Below are 22,508 nucleotides of genomic sequence, written 5' to 3'. Positions count from 1 at the left end.
CCGTCGCCAGGCACGAGGTGGTAAAGATGGTCTCGGGCTTTGCGTTGGTAGCCGTGGGGTTATAGAGGCGAGAAAGAGCATCCGGCTTGACGTTCTTGGACCCCGGCCGGTAGGAGAGGGAAGAGTTGAACTGGGTAAAAAGTATGGCCCATCTCGTTTGCGTGGAGTTGAGGCACTTCACGGGGCGGAGATACTCCAGGTTTTTGTAGTCGTCCACAAAATGAATGGATGTTCTGCCCCTTCTTGCCAGTGCCTCCATTCCAGAACGTTGGACCGGACAGCCCCCACTCCGACATCCGAAGCATTGGCCTCCACCACGAACTGACGGGAAGGGTCAGGATGAACCAGGATAGGAGCAGTGTTGAAGGGGTGGTTAAGGGCTCGAAACGTCCGGTCAGCCCGGTCAGTGGAGCAGGTGTTCTTGGGGAGAGCGGGAGAAGATGAGGATGTCATCAATCCAAATGAAAACGAACCGGATCACATGTCATTCACCAGAGCCTGCAGGGGCGTTGGTGAGGCCAAAGGGCATGACCAGCTGTTCGTAGTGGCCGCTGGCAGTGTTGAAGGCGATCTTCCACTCGTATCCACCCCAGGTGGTAGGTGTTTTGTACATCCAGCATGGAGAAAACAGTGGCCCCCTGGAGCAGGTCGAAGGCCGAGGAAATGAGTGGTAGTGGATAACGGTTCTTCACAGTAATGTCATTAAGTCCTCGGAGAACCCTGCGCCAGCGGGAGAGGAAGAGGGACGGATAAATCCTGTAGCTAGGGATTCCCCAATGTAGATCTCCATAGCCTTGGTCTCTGGTCCCGACAGACATCCCCAGGGCGGCATGGTGCTAGGGAGGTCAATTCTGCAGTCATAGGGCTGGTGCGGTGGAAGGGAAGTGGCCCGGGAATTGTTGAACACTTCCCAGAGGTCCTGGAACTCCGCGGCAATGGCGGACAGGGCAGGAGCAACATCCAAACCCCCAGGAAGACGTCTCGGGGCAGGTTGCGCCGACTTCAGACAATGGGTGTGGCAGATAAGACTCCAGCCCATGATTGCACCCGTACACCAGTTGATGAGGGGATTGTGTCACTGGAGCCAGGAGTGGTGTTATGGGTAACCCAACCTATGGCTTGAAAGCCAGTGTGGCGTCCAAAAAGCTCTCATCGGCCCCAGAGTCAATGAAGACACGAAGAGATTTGGACTGGTCTCCCCGCAGCAGAATGACATGAAAAGGGGTGCGAGTAAGAGAAGCAGAAAAGTTCTCCATACGGGCCGCCAGAGTACTTGCTCCTACCGGTGAGCCTGGTCTTCTACCGCGCAAGAGGACACAAAATGACAAAAAGTCACGTTAAAACAGACAGCTCCTTGTGTTGGTCCTATGTTGCCGTTCCGCTGGCAACAGCCCAGCTCTGCCTAGTTGCATAGCCTTGGAAACAGCGTGATGAGGTAGGCTTTCTTGGAGCAATGTGAGGGGAAAGATGAGGTCTGAAACTCGAAAATGAGGCCACACCGAGCTAAAAACACCCAACAGTTGCTCGGCTCTCCATTAAAGCGCTCCGGGGGAGGTAAACGGGGCTCCCAGGAAGGTGGAGGGGCTGGTGGGGTGGCACTGCTGACCCCCAAGTTACAGAGGGGCGGTGAGGTTACCACCCTGGCAGGCTGCCCCCTAGACAACCCGCAGAACTGCTCCAGCAGCATGTCCAACGCCCGGTCATGGCGCTCAGCCAACATTGGGACCACCTCCATAAGACCCCGAAGCAATTCCTCGTGCCTACCAATTGAGGCTCCTTGGGAGGAGATAACATTGCACAACTGGTCTGGGTCTGCTGGGTCAGTAATGGCCAGTTCTTACTATCAGGTATGAAGGTAAGACCCAGGTGCAGACAACGTCGAATTAACAATGGTTTAATAATCCAACGGGGGCAGGCAATAGACAGGTCAAGGCAGGCAGGGCAGTAAACCAGAGGTGGGGCAAAGGTACTGGACGGCAGGCAGTGTCAGGGTAGGCAGAGGTCAATAATCCAGAGGTGAGGCAAAGGTACAGGTTGGTAGGCAAAAGGGTGAGAAAAAGAGACTAGGAAAAGCTGGAGCTGAGACAAAAACGCTGGTTGACTTGACAAACAAGACTAACTGGCAACAGGGGGAGGGGCAATGCAAATAATCTGGGTACCCATTTCATTAGCTGTTCAGGAGTCTTATGGCTTGGGGGTAGAAGCTATTTAGCTATTTAGCCTCTTGGACCTAGACTTGGCGCTCTGGTACCACTTATCGTGCGGTAGCAGAGAGAACAGTCTGTGACTAGGGTGGCTGGAGTCTTTGACCATTTTTAGGGCCATCCTCTGACACCGCCTGGTATAGAGGTCCTGGATGGCAGGAAGCTTGGCCCCGGAGATGTACTGGGCCGTACGCACTACCCTCTGTAGTGCCTTGCGGTCGGAGGCCGCAGCTATGCTCCCATTACACCCTCTTCTATCCAACATAAGTGTATGTTTCATATATGACCACGGTTGAGAGTGACTGGTGACAGATGTGTCTGCTGTAAAGTCTCTCCAGGTGGTGCATCAGAGGGCTAAGGGCCTGAGACAGGTGCTGAACATGCGTCCCACAACCAAGTCCCTGGAGGTGTTTGGGGAGGTGTTCAGCAGCAGGCCCAACAGAGAGGACAAGACAGCTAGGAGGACCAGACCACCCATCAAGAGAGCCATAGAGCAGGCGAGCTCAGGAACAACTATGCTCCTATTTGTGCAGGAACAACTATGTTCCTATTGTGATTGGAAGGATGCAATACTGTAGTATTTATCAACGGTGATGGGGTTTATGTTCGCAGAAGTCTGTGATACAATATCTCCCTCCCGTGGTGGATAACGGGAACTGCATTACTGTATGTACAACGTATACACACACCTCTATAGAATCAATTTTCAAAACAGTCCCCTTTTTTGCTTGGGTATTATTTTTTATACAACATTTGTCATGGATTTGAGGTCATCCTCAGTTGTAAGCTTATGCGAATATAAGAATACAGCCGGATTGAACATAACATTTAAAAATGTTAAACTTTCTGAAACATTGTGGGAACGAGCATCTGGTCCTAAAATGTAAAGAAAATGTATAAAGCATGTTGATTTGAATAAAAAACCTAAATCTATTTTAAACATTTTTACAAGCACTTTTAAAAACAAATAAAATATGTGCTGCTTTGCTCTTGTCCCAACGCTCAAAGGGCGTCACACACTATTTAGCACGTGATTTAAAATAAATATTGGCGTCTTCAATGAAGCTGCAAGTGCACTTTGAACAAGTTAAACTCTTTGTCTCTTGCATGCAAATCCGTATCACTTTTGTAGACTCTATATCTTGGAACTTCCTACCTGAAATAAAACGTTCAAAGGCGACTTGTTTTTTTAATACATTTCATATTTTAAATAATCGATATAGGCTAAACTTATTATTGCGTCTGGGATGTCTGACTGCGATATTTCTCGCAGCTTTTTGCAAATCAATGATCAAAGCAGTTTTATGCTTCAAAGATGCGAGGTAAGTGTCAAATACACAAAAATATTAGGCTAAAGTTGAATGGTTTATACAATTATTCCTTTGTTGATTGTTTTGTCACTATCACTGTTGACAAATGGAATAGTAATCCGCGCCATTGTGTTGGATGACCACACAAAGCTTAATCAGGGAGGAAGTAGCAGCGTTGTGTGATATTCTGACTGACATGCAATGTGGCATTCTGTACCTCTGCTGCAGAGCTCTGGTGATGAAGATGATGACTGGAGACTTAAAAGAAGGGAAAATAACAGGGTGGCAGCACAGAAGAGCCGAAACAGACAGACACAGAGAGCAGATGAGCTGCATAAGGTGGGTTTGTCTGTACGTGCGTAACAGACTCCTTATCGTCACACAACTATCTTGGCATAGTCTAACCTTTTCTCTTATATGACAGGAATAACACAGCTATCAATGTCACACGTATTCTCTGAATCAAGTGGATTCAACTTGTATTCTACTCTACTAGTAAGATTATAAAGTAACTGAGCCCAGTTGTCCCGTACAGGCATATGAGTGTCTGGATCAGAAGAACAGGCTGCTGAAGAAGGAGGTACAGTTTCTGTCTGAGGAGCAAATGCGTCTGACTGAGGCCCTCAAGGCCCATGAGCCTCTCTGTCTAATCAGGCACTGTGTTCCCACCCTGGGGTCAGGGCCCAGGGATGTAGGGGTCCTCTCCAGTCTGCCCAGATAGCCACCATACCATGCAAAGGTCACAGAGACAAACAAACATGGGAGACTTGTAAACAGAGTTAACAGGTCAGATCACGCATGTCCTCCTCTGTCCTTTGTACTCTCTGTGTCAATTAGATTTGTATAGCTTGAATCAAGTTGTAATCAAATAATTATAGGTTGAAGTAATGAGCTTTGTTTCAGATGTTCAAATGGCTTGTCCTGTTTAAAATGTGTTGTGTAACAAATTGCAAATACATTGCATATCCCTCTCCCATGAGACCATCTCCCTTTCAGTCTGATAAATGTGGTTACCGCACCTTTAATCACTTGTGTTTTTGAACTGGTGTTCCGGTATCTGGGTTTGGCCATGTGGGAACTTCTCCTTTACCAGAAACAATAAACCATAAAACATTTTTTTTTTTGGGGGTTCCTTATTCCCTACTCTAAAACAGGTTATACACTGGCTAGTACTAATGTATTTATGAATTTCAACACTTAATTGATCAATTAGATAATCAAATCACTTAATCCAAATATCAGAAGTAGAGTAATATTACACTATTTTGGTTAACTCATGTTATTACATTGTAGAGGTTACCCACTCTCTCTTCCCTATAATGTGGGTAAACACTCACTAACCTCACGCCTTCTCAAACATTTAAAAAAATGTGTGATGTTGAATAATGTTGCATTCTGGTCAACGTCAATGATCTACAGTACGTTATAGTCCATCTTGATCACATGACTGCAGGCTTCTCTCCAACGCTATTATGGATGGATGTACACATTCCCAGTAGTCTAGTATTTGGCAAGGCTGTTTCTAAGAAATACAGGCTGACCAATGAGAGAAGCAAAAGGCTCTCCAGCCACACAGGCAGTGCTTTTCATGCCAGAGGAATCTATTGACTTCAGTGTACTGTATTTGAGGGAGATTGTGGTGATTATCACAAAGCCTTTTGTGTGGATCGCTCTTTTCAAAAATGGTTTATTTCCCACATTTAAGTAACACACACTTGTTAGTCATTTTCTCTTCTAACTTTCAAATGAGCACAGATTGCTTGGGCATAAACAACACAGGTTACTACTTTCAGTTCCATCCAGGAGATATTGGGGCATGATGTGGTATTTCACATAACATGCTCTTCTGTACAAATATTAGTTTACACATTCAGGTTAACATGACTTCACTTTCAGTATAAGTCAGTGTGTAGCCTTACTGGAAAATCACATCACATCACATCACTTCCTTCTCCTTCATTTTTTTATTTTACTAGGCAAGTCAGTTAAGAACAAATTCTTATTTTCAATGACGGCCTAGGAACAGCCTGTTCAGCTCGGGGGTTTGAACTTGCAACCTTCCGGTTATTAGTCCAACGCTCTAACCACTAGGCTACCCTGTCACCCCATTGGCAGGTATACAATAGATACCCTACATTCAAATGAAAAAATATGAATGTTAACAGCATAAAAACAGCATACTTAAAAAAAAAATGATCGTCATTGTCTGTGTGTGCCCCACACAGACAATGATTTGGTAAAATAGTCATTTTACTGCACTCTAGTGACTGAACCATGAGAGACAAATATTTCACATTTACATTATGATGCATTCCCTGTCCCTTGTTGTTCTTGTGTAAATGTATGGGGCATGAACTTTCAGAGGAACTGAAACATGTTTTTGTGGAATATACTGTGTACAATTTCCTGTACCTTCCCACTCAAGTTGAGAAGTTGTGGTGGAGGAAGACATTTTTTGTTTGCCAATTAATATTCTAGATGCATAGCTCTGGCATATGGAATGCCCAGTGTGACATATCCTCAATCTTTGTCCCAGTCTTGTCCCATCGCTGCAACTCAGGAGAGTACAGACTCGGGAGAGATGAAGGTCGAGAGCCATGCGTCCTCCGAAACACGACCCTGCCAAGGCGCATTGCTTCTTGACTGACACACTGCTCGCTTAACCCGGAAGCTAGCCTCACCAATATGTTGGAGGAAACACTGTACAACTGGTGACCAAGTCAGCGTGCATTCGCCCAGCAGGCCACAGGAGTTGCTAGAGCGCGATGGGACAAGGACTTCCTGGCCAGCCAAACCATCCCCTAATCCGGATGACACTGGGCAAATGGGTCTCCCGGTCCCGGACGGCTGCGACACAGTGTGGGATCGAACCCGGGTCTGTAGTGACACCTCAAGCACTGCGATGCAGTGCCTCACTCATTAATTTCTACACCTTGTTGCTTCTAAAAGGACATAGGTACATATCCAGACTTTGCTGAAGCTGAACATCCATTCAAAACCAAGCATGACATTGTCAAAAGCACCAACAGTGGTTAGCAGGCCTAGCTTTTTGGGGGCCTGAAGCAAAATTGTATTGGGGAGCCCATCCACCTCAGGGGAAAAACATTTGAGTGCCCCCCCCCCTCTTGATGATGGAGAGAAAAACATTTTTTTTTAGAGTTTAATTCTGCCATGGGGCGCAGAGAAAATGTTGCACATTTATAGCAAGTTTGTTGCAATTCTACATGTTTGGCCATGGGGGTTTTGCAATTTTATTACTAATTTAATGGATTTCTATTCGTTTTGCCATGGGGCGGAGATAAAAATGATCATTTTTACAGCTAATTTCATGCAATTCTACACATTTTGCCATAGGGTGGAGAGAATTGTTTTTGCAGTCTACACATTTTGCCATGACTTATGCCATACTAATTAATATGTTATCTGAGTGAGAGTGACTAACAAAATCAATGGGGCCCCTTGGAAGTACCCTTCATGCCTGGTCAATAATTCAGCCATGATTACAAGTTTAGATAGCTGACTAGACTAATTTACCAATATGAAGCTGGCATGGGCTAATTGAGTGACCGTCAGTAGCTAGGTTTCCATCCAATTGGCGACAGATTTTAATGTGAATATTCAAACATCTGTATAAAAACACTATACACATTTTCTCACCAGAGATGTTTCCATCAAATTGACTTGTTTCAGGTAAAAGGCTGTGCGTGATGACAATAGTGCACATTAAAAAACAATTTGCGGTCAAATTCCCATGTACCGAATAAGTTAAATGAGTTTCCATCGCATTTTCAACTCTACTGAGTTGTTTGTGTTATATAGGGAGTTTTCCCACTTTGGTATTGGCACGTATGCTCTAGCCAAGCATTGAAAATCATGTCACCAGAATAAGACCCTCAATATTTATTGGAAAGGAGTGTCAAGCTCATCAACCTTGAACTTTCACCATCTTGTGAAGTTCACAATTGATTTAATCTGCAGCCTAATAAACTGCATGCTTTCCCGACAAGTCATAGTGGGGGTACCATACAACATGTCATCTCGTGACTCCAAGTTTAGTTCGATATGATGGCTATTATATCATTATGTGCATAAAAGCTTTTCCACCAACATTTCCCACATAATTATTTTTACTGACAAAAAAACGATCCCACCTTGTTCAGCGTATTTTGTTTTGTCTACGTTTGGAAAGTTTACTTAAAAATGTGCTGTTTCCATCAGGCCGGTCAAGATATTTTACATCCGACATGCACTTTACAGGCATAAAAAGGTGGAATGGAAACCTTAGTTAGTTACTGACATAACTGCTGAAGCACATTTTTAAATTGCACCTTGTGTATTCTACTATTCTAATGTTCAACAGTAAATTGAGACACTGACGGATTCCTAAAACTAAATGGGAGCGACCACTTATGCCTGGGGCTGACCCTGGTGGTTGGCATTAAGCTGGAATTAAAACACAATGACACAACTCTGCAGCAGTGGAACTAACATTTCACAAGGGACCTACAATTGCTGTTGAGTGCATGCTGTTCTCATATGAATTTATTGCATCAATTTTCCACATGAACTGAACATCATGATACTGTATGTCTGAGAAACTTTCCTCATAGTACATTTCCTGTAAGGGCACAGCATGGTTTCTTGTCTTGCATCACCCAGTGCTTCATGACACAGTGTCAACCCCACTATGATGACTCTCATCTGACCCTGACAGAGAGAGGTCAGTTTATCAACAAACTGACACAGCTCAGAGGAGAATGGATATCTGGATGGGGATTTATGATATAGATATTGATTTACAGCATCCATCAGTTCATGTGTGGATGCTTGTGGTTGTCCTGTACTACATAAGGAATCCCAGAAAACTTTGGAGATTAATTCAAATGTCACGCCCATTTCATAATCTTGGAAGCAGGTCAGGATGTCAAGTAGGGCTCCATATCATTGCATGAATTGCAATGTTGAGACAATTCACATTTCTGTAAGGGTTGCATCATTCCTGTTCTATATTTTGTAGAGCAACTGAGAGGCATTGCAAATGGTACTTGATGTAAATGTTTGATCATGTTTTATTATCTGTGGCATGAGAATGAGTTGAGTGCTGCAAGGCTGAAGGAACAGATATCATGATGGGATACAGTGCCTTCAGAAGGTATTCACACCCCTTGACTTTTCCACATTTTGTTGTATTACAGCCATCATTTTTTGATTTTTTTTTTGTCACTGGGCTACACACAATACCACATAATGTCAAAGTGGAATTATTGTTTGTAGAAATATTTACAAATGAATTAAAAATTAAAAGCTGAAATGTCTTGAATCAATAAATATTCTAACCTTTTGTTATGGCAAGCCCTAAATAAGTTCAGAAGTACACACAGTAAGTTGATTGGACTCACTCTGTAATATTAGAGATGAACATGTTTTTACCTCATCTCTGTACACACATACAATTATCTGTAATGAAGGCCGATTGTGACTTTAAAACAATTACAGAGTTTAATGGCTGTGATAGGAAGAAAACTGAGGATGGATCAACAACGTTGTAGTTACTCCACAATACTAACCTAATTGACTGAGTAAAACGAAGGAAGCCTGTACAGAATAAAAATATTCCAAAACATGCATTCTGTTTGCAGCAATTTTCAAGCATAGTGGTGGCTGCATCATGTTATGGGTATGGTTGTAATCATTAAGGATTGGGGAGTTTTTCAGGATAAATAATAAATGGAATGGAGCTAAGCACAGGCACAATCCTAGAGGAAAACCTGATTCAGTCTGCTTTCCACCAGCCACTGGGAGATTAATTCACCTTTCAGCAGGACTATAACCTAAAGGCCAAATCTACACTGGAGTTGTTTACCAAGACAGTGAATGTTTGTCCAAGTTACAGTTTTGACTTAAATCTACTTGAAAGTCTATGGCAAGACCTGAACCAGTAGGTATATTCAATGATCAACAAACATTTTGACAGAGCTTGAAGAATTTTTAAATGAATACTGGGCAAATGTTTCACAATGCAGGTGTGGAAAGCTTTTAGAGACTTACTGTCACGTTCGTTATAAGGATCAGACCAAGGCGCAGCGTGGTATGAGTACATTCTTATTTATTTAAAGGATGAACACTGAACAAACTAACAAAATAACAAAACCTGAAGCTATACAAACGAGTGCTGACAGGCAACTACACATAGACAAGATCCCAACAAACACCAAAGGGAAGTGGCTACCTAAATCTGATCCCCAATCAGAGACAACAATCAACAGCTGTCTCTGATTGGGAACCATATCAGGCTAACATAGAATTACAAAACCCTAGACATACCAAAACCCTCGACATTACAAAACTAGCGTACCCACCCTAGTCACACCCTGACCTAACCAAAATATTAAGAAAAGGTCAGAGTGGGCGTGACACTTACCCAGAAAAACTCACAACTGTCCTCACCGCCACAGGTGATTCTAACATGTATTGACTCAGGGGATTGAATACTTATGTAAGAGATATATTAGTGGTTTATTTTTCATATAGTCTTAACAAATTACAATTACAGAGCATTTTGTGTAGATCGTTGACAAAAATGACAATTCAATTCCACTTTATAACACACTTTTTTTCTGAAGGCACTATACAGGATAATAACATACCTCAGCCTCTGCAAGAGAGAATGAAAACATCCTGTGTGGTACTACACATATGAGAACATTACAGCACACAGACCTTTTCACCTCCCAACTTTCCCCAAATTCTAACTCTGGTGCCAAATAATGATCCAGTGCCTTGAAAATGGTTAATAATTTGTTTAGATCATGATCCACTGTTCAGATTATGGAGATTTTCATCTCAGAGTGTGTTAAACTTCCTGTGTTTAGGGAAATGTGTCAGAGTAATCAGTTATCTAAGTATTATCCATGTTTCACAATCATGTTCTAGAGAAACACTGAAGAAGATTCTGTAGAAACACTACAGGAAAACCACTGGACGGTCAGTAATTTGATCTACCGTAGCAGTCTGTGACAAGAATAAAGACGTCCCACAGTCTGGCTGCATTCTGGCTGTTATGAGTATTGAGTTACTCATGTGTAGTTATCAAAAACCACCATCAGAAAAATGGGATATTACTTTTTATGGAATATGGACCACAAAACGATGGGGTGGAGTGAGGGATACTTCTGTTCTGAGTGAAACATTATGTCACAGCCTATCTCATCAGATAACACCCACTGAACTATACTGAGCAGGCCATGCACAGGAGAACACACTCTTCCAGTCTCTCCTCTGCCTGGCCCGCCCTCAATAGAGTCTTCTGGAGGGAGACATGTCCTGGCTTGTCCTCAGATGAACACCAACACAAATAATGTGCTGAGATGCTAAACATGTTCATGAATATTTGTTTTGCATCACAACTATGCAATGTCGATATACCAATGCCATTGAATACCATGCCATTGAAAAAAATATGTTTTAAATGTTGTGAATCCTTTCCCAGAAACAATAGAAAACAAAAATATTTGAAGTATATATATATATTTATTAACAAAGTATCAAAAAAAGAAAAATCAAAAGACAGAATAGAATTGAGTACTTAATTGGTTTCATCTTGTGGTTTTACCGGACTTGATACAATGTGATATTTCTCATTACACGAATACTTTTAGTGAACAATGTTTAAGTGAGAGAAGAAAATGGAAGGTGGAACAGAAAAACAAGACAGGTATTGAAGAACATAAAACAGGCGTGTCATCCTTCAAATGAAGTATTTCAGTAGTAAGCCCCCAGCCATGACTAGCATGCCTGTTTGAACACGAAACTCTGAACTACACAAAAACAAATAAAACACATGGACGCCTGCGTCTCTCACCGTCTTCCTCTCAACCGTTTACTCACAAACACACACAGATAAACAGTACCTTACCATAAACCACACATGAATATAGAGACAAAAGCTACTATTGATCATAAAAATGTGTTGTTTGCGCAATGAGCCTACCAAGAGGAAGTGGCAGCATAACCAATGGACTGAGGGGAGAGGGAAGGGGGTTGTTTGGCAGTGACTTGGTAATTGCAGCCAAACACTGAGGCAATTCATGTCATCTTCCAAGACTTCAAAGTGAGAACCTCAGACAAGCAGAGTGCTAAATAATTCCACTTAGATATCTAGCTACTTATACCTAGTGGTTCTATTTGATAGGTCCAGCTTCAATAACACAAACAAACACCTTTTTGAAGACAATAGGGAGGTGTAAGTTGGTTTACATATATGTTATACAGTAAATACACACTTGTATACACATGAGCAAAATGTAATAGGAAACACACAAGCATAACTTCAACATTTCAGAGAAAATACGACAGATCACTACGAAACAGGGTCTAGTCAGAATACACCAGCTTACAGAAATGTAATGACTGATTTTCAAGAAAAGAGTTCCGGGTCTAACAGTGCAATTGTCTGTCAGTAAGTTAAATGAAATGCTATCTAAGTGAATCAACATTACATGCACTCCCTATATTGTCCTCTTATTAGAGGGTTCCTGTGATATGAACTACACCTGTATCGTCTGAGTTAGTGATAGTAGTAGCAGCTTCAGAGGTTTTTGTTAGGCTAGTCAAGGGGGAAGAAAGTGAGCTATAGCCAGAGCTAATACAGAATATATTCAATAACAGCAAACACTTCATACCTACGTATGCGAAAAACTTTCAATATGACAGTAATAACACAGCTATCAATGTCGCACACAGTACACAGCCATTAATACCTCTCTCCACGTGTATTGTGTGCCATAAAGATAGCTTATACAAGTATTATTTTTCCTCAACAAGCATATATCTCAACTGACCAGTGAAATCATGTGCCTTTACCACTTTGACATCATGCTTTAGTACAAAAATAGAGAATCAGTAATTTACCTCAAATAAAATTGTAAAAGATTTAAGGAAACAATAAATACATAAGATGTATTTCTATGTTTTAGTGCTTTGACATTCGCCCTATGTGCCGGAACAGCCCAAGCCACCCTAGGTGGAACACGGGGTGTCCGTCCTTGTGCTGTCCAGTCCTTCCTCTTATCACCAACCCAGCTGCAGTCACTATGTTGAGGAGCGGAACGTGTAAAGCTCCTTTGCTTTGATGGCCTGAAAGAGCCTTCACTTGAAGCAGGTACAGAGTGCAGTAGCCAGAGGAAGGTGAGTGCTTGAGAGTGTAAGTAGTATCCTACTACCCCAGAGTGGGTGGATCAGAGATGGCCACAAGCGGTTGACACTGAGGTGTGGTGGTGATCAAGCTGACCGATCTGCAGGGTTCCATCCTTGATCTGCTGGATGAATAGGTTTCTCTCGTCCTCAGGGGTCTGGCCGTTCTGGGCCCGTACGATGCAGGTGGGCCGGTGGAGGTTCAACATGTAGACTAACTGCTGCTTCTGGTTCTTCAGCTCCTCAATCTGGGCCTTCAACTCACTGTTCACCAACTCTAGTTTCTCAGACTCCTGGAATAGTAGTTTGGTCAGATCCTGTTAACCATGTTGGTACATCTTTTGAATACTCAATTATGTTTAGTGTAATTGAGTTTGTATGCAAATAATTACATTGAGCCCTTACATAAAAAAAGGGGAACCTCTACCCTTAACTTAAATCATAGAAAAATGATGGGAGATTAAATAGAAAGTATCACTGAGGCACATTCATGAGGCTCTAACTTTATTTGAAAAACCATTTGAATAAATAAAGATATTGTATAATATAACACTGTCTGGCAGCCTCTGGGTAAAATGTATAATCTCTCTCCATCCCAATAAGGCTGTACTGCCCTTTAAAATATATATTGAATTTACCTTTAGCAGACAATCCGTTTTTTCCTTCTTCTTATTCCTACATTTGGCAGCAGCTACTTTGTTTCTTTCTCGTCTTCTTTTCCTCCTCTCGCTTTCTTCCGGGGTCGCCTGATAAACACACATTGGGAAAATGAACAACCTCGAATAACAGCACCAAACTAGTGTGTGCTACAATGTGTCGGTAAACATGTAATTACAGTGTTCTGTATAGCTACGAATTAATTTATCACCGTCTCACACAATTCGGTGAAAACATAGACCTATACAAAAAATCCCCTATAAGATGTATTACTATGTAAGAATTACTATTGGCTTTGTGCGGGCCAACAAATAACTGAAAAGGAGTAGATATTACAGTACGCTGCTAATGTCGACATCCTTACCAGTCTCTTGACACTTGTGGCTTCTGACGGTCTGTCTGAACTTGAGCTTGCACAGTCGCTCATGATATCGGTACTCAGTCCGTTGGACAGCCGCCTGTGCTGAATAGCGTAGCGCAACTCCTCCTTTACCAGGGGGGTGAAGTTGGTGAAGTCCTCGAGCGTGAGTGTTCCAGGTGGGGACAGGCAGGGCACAAAGGCTGACGCACTGATCTCGGACAGGCTGAATCCCTGATGCTGAAGCATCATTATGAACAACTGAAACAAAAAGTGGTGCTCTGTCACGTAACGCATACTAAAATCGAAACAAAAGCAAGACAACAACCCTTGGACACTGGACTGAATAGAACGTCAGATAAGCAGCAACATCTTGACAAGTGAGCAAGACGATTAATAAAAGCTTATAGAAAAGGTGTATTCACGTCAAAAAATATAGTTTCTTGCTAATGTATACCATTGGAATATTTTATAGGCCTACAAAAGAACGCTAGCGTGTTCTCTGTTATGGGTGTGATACCTTAGAGGCTACGTCGCTACAATTCCACCAGACACAGCAGTTAAAGTTTTCTACATTGTAGCCCAATATAACCCAACAATGTAACAATACCGGCAAATACATCCCTGTTAAACAATGTAACAATGCGTGTCACTTTTAAGGACAGTAAATGTAACATCTACCCAGTCGTCGGGTAAGTACAGTTCATTTATAATTCAAGTTTCAAAATAACTAATAAGACAAATATAAATAAACTCTAGTTTAATTCACAAAAACAAAAGTTACGAGTAGCCGAAGAATTGTGCATTTAAACCCGTTTTCTTTATGAATGGACATCGGTCCGTCTTAAACTATGCAACATTTCGGCTGTTGTGGGCACCCTAGGCGGATCTTCTGACACTTCGATCCAACACCGGAAGAAACTTCTTATTAAGAAAATAGACCTACCTGATTATGTTTTCAGTGAATAAATTGTGTTAGACGTTGAAAGGCATTTATTCGGCTCCTGGGTGTGAGACTCTTCTGTTCTGTTAGGAAAGTTACAGTTGTCGACTGAGCGTTGCATCGCCCCTTTTTATAGTGGACTCTTCGGCATTTACTAGTTGGTGGGCCGGTCGTGGTGACGTCATCCTATTTATAGCACTGTGGAAGCTTAGTTGCGATGATGCAATCCAGCAACCCTTTGTAGCACACCATAAAAGGGCAGGCTCAACCCCCTTTACTCACAAGGAATTTAAGTCGTAACATTTCATAATAATGAGCAAATACAGACGTAATAGTTGAATGATCTGAGGTGTTTTTTTGTCAAGTCTATGTAAAAGCCATACATACCTTCAGCGAGGGGCTTGCCCATCTCCCTGTTAACATATCAGTCATATCATCTCTAGCATTCAGTGCAAGGGTATGTCTCCGCTACTAGCAAAAATAATAATAACAGTAATAATAAAACCTAGTTTATCAGGGAGCTTCCATGAAGTAGCATATTGCTTCTGAATTTAGCTTCTGAATGAAGTACATTGAACGACAGTAATATTTTCAAAATAAGGATTTGCCTTTCAAGGTAGTGTAATTTTTGTTTTTTTTGTTTGTGTGCTGTGTGTTGCTTTTGGATGTTATGTATTACTTATACCTAAATGACTTAGATTATTGAAATATTATAATTGTAGAGGTCATATCTGATGTTAATTACACGTTTATTACATAGTTATTCATTTAAGTCAATTACAAATCTTGAATGCTATGTATGGGTGGCCAGGTGTCAGGACTTTATATATATATATCATGCATGAGCTATGGTCTCAATCTTACAGAGGACAGTTCATTTAGGTCTCATGGAAAAACTGATATTTGGAGGACTTGATAACAGGCATAAAATCCCCACTATTCATTCCATGGTATCTTTGTTTGATTCCAAAACAAGATTAAACTGATAGGAAACTGTGGCAAACCATGCTAGTGAGACTGAAGTAATATAGGGTTCACTGCTTTAATTTCTTAGTAGGAAAATCTTTCAGTTGTGGGTACACATAGATCAGTTTTAGTTTCTCGGGCTAGTTAAACGTTTTACTTTATATATTTATATATAAGATATAAACTTCTAAGTCATACTTGCATTTCAAGAGTTTTCAATATTTTTGCGAGGGGGCAAGGTAAGTTTTAGTTTTATTGTGTTTTGTATGTCATAAACATAAAGTGAGGATGGATGAAGAGATTTTTAAAATTATATTTTAAAATATGAAATAGCTTTTGAAATCTTGATAATTGTTCATAGGTACTGGTGGCTCACTTGAAAGTGTTTAACTATAGTTTTGCCTCTGTTCAAGCTGTGCTGGCCTCTGGGAGAATGGTGGTTGGGAGTTTGGAATAAGCGAGTACTGCATTCCTCAAGTTGATGTGAAGTGCGGCTTTCTGATGATAGTCAGGTCAGCCAGTCTCTCCCTGGAAAGGCAGCATGTTTAGGTTTAACCAACACCTCAAAGTACATTTGAAGAGTGATTCTTCATACCAAAATGTATTGATTTGATTTACTTTATGTGTCATGGTTATTTGAGTGTTGTTGATATATGTTTTATACCCTCTCAGAAAGTTCAAGGCATATAAACAGTTCCGCTGAGCCAAAGACCATGAGCAGTTTTCCAAACATACAACATCACCCAATGCATCTAGACAGCCTGGACTCCCAAGATATAATCACGTCATAGTATTTTACGTCTCACCATACGTATGCAGACAGGTGTTTCAAAGGTCTAGGGTCATGCCCAACCCTCAAAAAGATGTTGGTCTGTGACACATCACATACTAACTAACCCCACTTGCTATTTATACTGTATGATCAAATCTGGCTTGCTATATCATTTAATGACTCTCAATTGAATTTGACAATAGAAAATGTTGATAATGTTTTGTTCCTCATGGTTTATGAAGACATTTTACTTCCTTAAGTTATGTCCTCTTATTCATCAATTTAGAAGTTTCTGGAAAAGGCAGGATGTTTTGTCATTTTGCCACACTTTAGCCTCTTCTTGTTATGAGCTGTGACCACAGTTTGTGGACCGTGTGAAAAGCAAGCAGGACTAGTCGGTCACAAAGTTTCATTAAGTGTGAAACACACAGGCATCTCTCCGGGCTGTTTCTCATTCCCCAAATCTCTTTAGCAAATGATGGAGAGAGGCTAAACATTAACTCATGTTGTGCAACTATAAATGTCCATCCATCATGACAAAGCAAATTGATTTACTAAACTTGTGTCCGTACAAGTTTATGGCTTGCTGGTTTACTTCCACAAAATGTTGATGTTTGTTACTTATTTAATTGATGATGGCCTACCCCGGCCAAACCCTAACCCGGACAAAGCTGGGCCAATTGTGCGCAGTCCTACGGGACTCCCAACCCATGGCCAGTTGTGATACAGCCTGGAATCAAACCGGGGTCTGTAGTGATGCATCTAGCAGTGAGGTGCAGTGCCTTAGACTGCTGTGCCACTAGGGAGCCTTGGGCAGATACATTGGGATACCAATCATTATGCTGTTGTGTCAAGCCACATTTTACAGGAGAGTTTGAAAAGTTTAGGTTGAGTAAGTTGATAAGTTGTTTTGCAAGATATTAAATCAATTCCATACAGCCTGTCATGATTTTGATGAATTTTCATGTATTTTAGTATACATTTATATTCTATTCTGTTTGTTTATTCAATAGGGGTAATATGTAGACTATTTTGGCTATACATTTACATTTTTTGCCCTTAATTTTGTTTCATTATAGGATACTTCCACTATTTATTTTGTTGTGGCATCACTTTAACTTGTATTTCGTCATGTGACAGCTACAATAGACGTTCCAATGTTTATACTCCATAGTGATATACCCTACATCACATGGTTCTCCCTACTTGAAAAAATGTCGATACTTGTTGAGTCTGACAAGGAACAGAATACGTAATCGTTTCCGGGAAGTAAAGTGACCGACTCACCCTGCCTTTAGCATTATAGGCAACCAGCTGGAATGTGGGAAAACGAATCAGAGAAAAGGTAGAAATAATTGTAACTAGGTTCGAGGGGTAGGCAGTCAGGCTATACAAGAACCACTTTCGATCTGAGTGAATCACCACCACATTCCCGTAAGGTGCAGAACATTAGTCATGAACTGCAATCCACCTGCACCGAGAAACGCTCCAATCTAAAAAAGTATGTAATATTACTATTCAGCATTAACGTCGAAATACAAACATTTAACACAAATTGTAGGGTCTCGTTTTTCGTGGATGTGTAGTTTATAGACATCCCCCACCATCATTAGTAGCCAGAATTCACTGATGCAGTCAGCCATGATTGTTTGGAACCTGTTTTGTGAACATTTGCTGAAGAAATAGGCAAACATAATCAACAATATAAAGATAAATGAATGAATTAGGAGCAATAGTAGTAGTACTAATATAAATAACAATAATACATGTATTACATAATAATATTTAAACAACCATTGAATATTATATGAATTATTATGAATGTTATTAGTCAACAATATTAAACCATAGCATTGTTGTAGGGCTAATGCCACCATATTTATTAAGAGGGGCTTCAGAAGTGTCTTCATTTAGTTTTTCTCCTTTATAGAATGTGTTGACATGCCTCTTGGTCCATCATGGCTGGTTAGTTGATAGTTATCTAGTGTTGCTGAGGCCATAACCCATGAGGTGTCTCAATGAGTATAGTGAACAGTGAGTGTCATAGAATTCCCCAGATAATTTGATACATACAGTATGAGATCTAGGGAAACCCTAGCGGATATTCAGAGACATTGTTCAAGGCCTCAGTATTACGAGGCCCTAATTTAGGATGGTCTTTAATATAAATATTAAAGGATGGTTAGCAGTAACTTCCCTCTGTTACAAAGGTCACTGAAATCAGGAACTAACATGTACTGCCCTTCATCGCAACCACTATTACAGCTAAAAGGATCCTGTGAGCAATGGCTGGCAAAGGTGAGGGCAAAAATTAGTCTAGATGTAAATAGGCTCAGTGACACTCGGTGACGATGCACTTTCACAAAGCCAAAGTTGGCGAGATGAGCTCACTACGTTCAAGACGTTGACTGACACGGTAGCCTTTAAATAATCGTTTGTAGCTTTCTCAACACTGTACATTGGCATCGCGCATGGACGGCAGAAGTCATAGTTATTAATAAAGCAAGCCCCAGTTAAATCAGTACTACATCCTCTAGTGCGCTCACCCTTGAACGCAGCCCAGATCCTAGCCCTGTGTTTGTGTTTACCCGGCTGCAGCCATAGCAACACCCTCCCACTCAATGGACTTTCATCCTAGGCATGCAGACAGGCAGGGCAGGCAGCAGAGGGCAAGCCGCAACTAGGATTCCCAAGCCCTTCACAGGCACATGTCATTTCCTGTTGCAGCTAGGCTCCCTGCATTGTATTATTTCAGTGTAATTTGTAGACTGGTTAACATGAACTTGGCAACACCTTCTTCACACGCAGCGCCAGTACTGTAGCTTGTTTACCTGGAAGCAGTGGATAAGTTGCAGAATCATGGGTGAGAGCTAATGTTAGCTAAAAAGGCTGTACACTACCGTTTGGCGTGTCTTAGAAATGTCCTTGTTTTTGAAAGAAAAGCTATTTTTTTGTCCATTAAAATAACATCAAATTGATCAGAAATACAGTGTAGACATTGTTAATGTTGCAAATGACTATTGTAGCTGGAAATGGCTGTTTTAATGGAATATCTACATAGGCCTGCGTACATAAGCCCATTTTCAGCAACCATCCCTCCTGTGTTCCAATGGCACGTTGTGTTAGCTAATCCAAGATTATAATTTTAAAAGGCTAGACGCCTCACAAGTCCTTAACTGGTAGCTTCATTAAATAGTACCCGCAAAACATCAGTCTCCACGTCAACAGTGAACAGGCGACTCCGGGAAGCTGGCTTTCTAGGCAGAATTCCTCTGTCCAGTGTCTGTGCACTTTTGCCCATTTTCTTTTTATTGGCCAGTCTGAGATATGGCTTGTTCTTTGCAACTTTGCCTAGAAGGCCAGCATGCCGGAGTCACCTCTTCACTGTTGACGTTGTGACTGGTGTTTTGCAGGTACTATTTAACCTCGAGTGTAGGGGGCAGTATTTTGATGTACCCAAATGAAACTGCCTATTTCTCGGGGCCAGAATCTAGAATATGCATATAATTGTCAGATTAGGATAGAAAACACTAAAGTTTCCAAAACTGTCAAAATATTGTCTGTGAGTATAACAGAACTGATATTGCAGGCGAAAACCTGAGGAAAATCCAATCAGGAAGTGCTGTTTTTCCTGAAACCTCTCGGTTCTATTGCATGCCTTCCCTCCATTTAAAGGGATATCAACCATATTCCTTTTCCTATGGCTTCCACATGGTGTGAACAGTCTTTAGACAGTTTCAGGATTTTATTCTGAAAAATGAGCGAGAAAGATCACACCGCGTCATTGGCTGAGTGCCAGCAGAGTTTTGCATGCGTGAGCAGCTTGGAGCAGACATTTTCTCTCTCGCTCCTATTGAAAAAGCTACGGTCCGGTTGAAATATTATCGATTATTTATTGTAAAAACAACCTGAGGATTTATTATAAAAAACATTTGACATGTTTTTACGAACTTTACGGATACTATTTGGAATTTGTCTGCCCCATCGTGACCGCTCGAGCCTGTGGATTTCTGAATGTAACTCGCCAACCAAATGGAGGTTTTTGGATTTAAAAATGAATCTTTATGGAACAAAAGCAACATTTATTATGTAACTGTGAGTCTCGTGAGTGCAAACATCTGAAGATCAAAGGTAAGCCATTAATTTTATTGCTTTTCTGACTTTCGTGACTAATCTACTTTGCTGCTAGGTGTTTGTAATGTTTTGTCTACTGAGAGCTATCCTCACATAAACGCTTGGATAGCTTTCGCCGAAAAGCCTAAAAGCTTTTTTGAAATCTGACAAGCCAGGTGGATTAACAAGCTAAACTGTGTTTTGCTAAATTGCACTTGTGATTTCATGAAAATTAAACATTTTTAGTAATTGAATTTTAATTTGGCGCTCTGCAATTCAGCAGATGTTGACGAAAATGAGGAAAATGGGATGGGTGCGCCAAGAAGTTAATGAAACTGCTAGTTGAGGACTAGGCTCTCTAATGTACTTGTCCTCTTGCTCAGTTGTGCACCGGGGCCTCCCATTCCTCTTTCTATTGTGGTTAGGGCCAGTTTGCGCTGTTCTGTGAAGGGAGTAGTACACAGCATTGTATGAGATCTTCAGTTTCTTGGAAATTTCTCACATGGAATTGCCATTATTTCTCTGAACAAGAATAGACTGACACGTTTCAGAAGAAGGTTCTTTGTTTCTGGCCATTTTGAGCCTGTAATCGAACCCACAAATGCTGATGCTCCAGATACTCAACTAGTCCAAAGAAGGCCAGTTTTATTGCTTCTTTAATGAGATCAACAGTTTTCAGCTGTGCTAACATACTTCCAAAAGGGTTTTCTAATGATCAATTAGCCTTTTAAAATGATAAACTTGGGATGAGCTAACACAACGTGCCATTGGAACACAGGAGTGATGGTTGCTGATAATGGGCCTCTGTACGCCTATGTAGATATTCAGTTTAAAAAAGCTGTTTCCAGCTACAATAGTTATTTACAACATTAACAATGTCTACACTGTATTTTTTTAAATCAATTTTATGTTATTTTAATGGGCACAAAAAAAATGTTTTTGAAAGAATTTACAAAAATACAAGGACATTTCTAAGTGACCCCAAACTTTTGAACGGTAGTGTACATGTATATGATGGTTTATGGATGGTGTAATGCTCCGGGTGTCGTGGGTGTGGAGTCAAACACAGGAGACAGAGAGTGCAATGCTGTGCTCTTTAATTGCACCAACAGGGTGCTCACAATAATAACGGCCCCAAACACAGGGAATGAAAAATGTACAACTGAAAAATGCATGACCAGCAACTAACACGTTCCTCTACTACAGAGCCGAAGGTTACAATGATTAATACCGCACAACAAACAGGCGGGCCGGCTGTCTAAAGAAGCCCAACTAATCATCACAAACAGGTGCTACCAATAAACATACAAGGAGGGGGAGGAAAGACAATCAGTGGCAGCTAATAGGCCGGTGACGACGACCGCCGAGTGCCACCCGACCGGGAAGGGAAGCCACCCTCGGTCGGACTCGTGACAGACAGAATATGAATAGAAAAGGTGTGTACAGCAGCAGTTATATAGGATGAGCCTTGACTAGAATTCAGTATATACAGTTGAAGTTGGAAGTTTACATACACCTTAGCCAAATACGTTTAAACTCAGTTTTCAGTTAATCCTAGTAAAAATTCCCTGTCTTAGGTCAGTTAAGATCACCACTTTATTTTAAGAATGTGAAATGTCAGAATAATAGTAGAGAGAATGATTTATTTCAGCTTCTATTTCTTTCATCACATTCCCAGTGGGTCAGAAGTTTACATACACTCAATTAGTATTTGGTAGCATTTTCTTTAAATTGTTTAACTTGGGTCAAACGTTTTGGGTAGCCTTCCACAAGCTCCCCACAATAAGTTGTGTGAATTTTAAACATTCCTCCTGACAGAGCTGATGTAACTGAGTCAAGTTTGTAGGCCTCCTTGCTTGCACACGCTTTTTCAGTTCTGCTCACTAATTTTCTATGGGATTGTGGTCAGGGCTTTGTGATGGCCACTCCAATACCTTGACTTTGTTGTCCTTAAGCAATTTTGCCACAACTTTGGAAGTATGGTTGTGGTCAT

At 41.3% G+C, this 22,508-nt stretch overlaps 2 protein-coding genes across 3 annotated transcripts; one reads left to right on the top strand and one right to left on the bottom strand.

The window, feature by feature from the left end:
* The first annotated feature begins 3,241 nt into the window (after positions 1-3,241).
* LOC118386922 (basic leucine zipper transcriptional factor ATF-like 3) lies at positions 3,242-8,855 on the top strand. Its single transcript, XM_035774928.2, has 3 exons — positions 3,242-3,526; positions 3,743-3,853; positions 4,050-8,855. Exons 1-3 carry the CDS (start codon positions 3,452-3,454, stop codon positions 4,233-4,235), a joined length of 372 nt encoding a protein of 123 aa, XP_035630821.1. The 5' UTR covers positions 3,242-3,451; the 3' UTR covers positions 4,236-8,855.
* Positions 8,856-11,022: 2,167 nt separating this feature from the next.
* On the bottom strand, positions 11,023-14,807 carry LOC118386921 (cyclic AMP-dependent transcription factor ATF-3-like). Of its 2 annotated transcripts, none has more exons than XM_035774926.2 (4): positions 14,668-14,807; positions 13,728-13,982; positions 13,345-13,452; positions 11,023-13,023 (listed from the first exon to the last, which is right to left on the bottom strand). In XM_035774926.2, the coding sequence occupies exons 2-4, from the start codon at positions 13,971-13,973 to the stop codon at positions 12,751-12,753; spliced, it is 627 nt and encodes a 208-aa protein (XP_035630819.1). In that variant the 5' UTR covers positions 13,974-13,982; positions 14,668-14,807; the 3' UTR covers positions 11,023-12,750. The 2 variants fall into 2 exon arrangements, with proteins under 2 accessions (XP_035630819.1, XP_035630820.1); XM_035774927.2 differs by having other exon boundaries at positions 11,023-12,999.
* Between the last annotated feature and the right edge of the window lie 7,701 nt (positions 14,808-22,508).

The sequence above is a fragment of the Oncorhynchus keta genome, chromosome 8 (genome assembly GCF_023373465.1).
Source record: "Oncorhynchus keta strain PuntledgeMale-10-30-2019 chromosome 8, Oket_V2, whole genome shotgun sequence".
Taxonomy (NCBI): domain Eukaryota; kingdom Metazoa; phylum Chordata; class Actinopteri; order Salmoniformes; family Salmonidae; genus Oncorhynchus; species Oncorhynchus keta.
The sequence above is the reverse complement of the archived record's forward strand: the minus strand, read 5'-3'. Positions and strand labels throughout refer to the sequence as shown.

Excerpts from the sequence above, each read along its gene's own strand:
- LOC118386921 (XM_035774926.2), bottom strand. The coding sequence starts at position 13,973 with ATGATGCTTCAGCATCAGGGATTCAGCCTGTCCGAGATCAGTGCGTCA. Across the intron at positions 13,453-13,727 it reads CCACAAGTGTCAAGAGACTG|GCGACCCCGGAAGAAAGCGA; the intron begins GTAAGGATGTCG and ends TGTGTTTATCAG. Across the intron at positions 13,024-13,344 it reads AAACGGATTGTCTGCTAAAG|GATCTGACCAAACTACTATT; the intron begins GTAAATTCAATA and ends CATGGTTAACAG.
- LOC118386922 (XM_035774928.2), top strand. The coding sequence starts at position 3,452 with ATGTCTGACTGCGATATTTCTCGCAGCTTTTTGCAAATCAATGATCAA. Across the intron at positions 3,527-3,742 it reads TTATGCTTCAAAGATGCGAG|AGCTCTGGTGATGAAGATGA; the intron begins GTAAGTGTCAAA and ends CCTCTGCTGCAG. Across the intron at positions 3,854-4,049 it reads GAGCAGATGAGCTGCATAAG|GCATATGAGTGTCTGGATCA; the intron begins GTGGGTTTGTCT and ends TGTCCCGTACAG.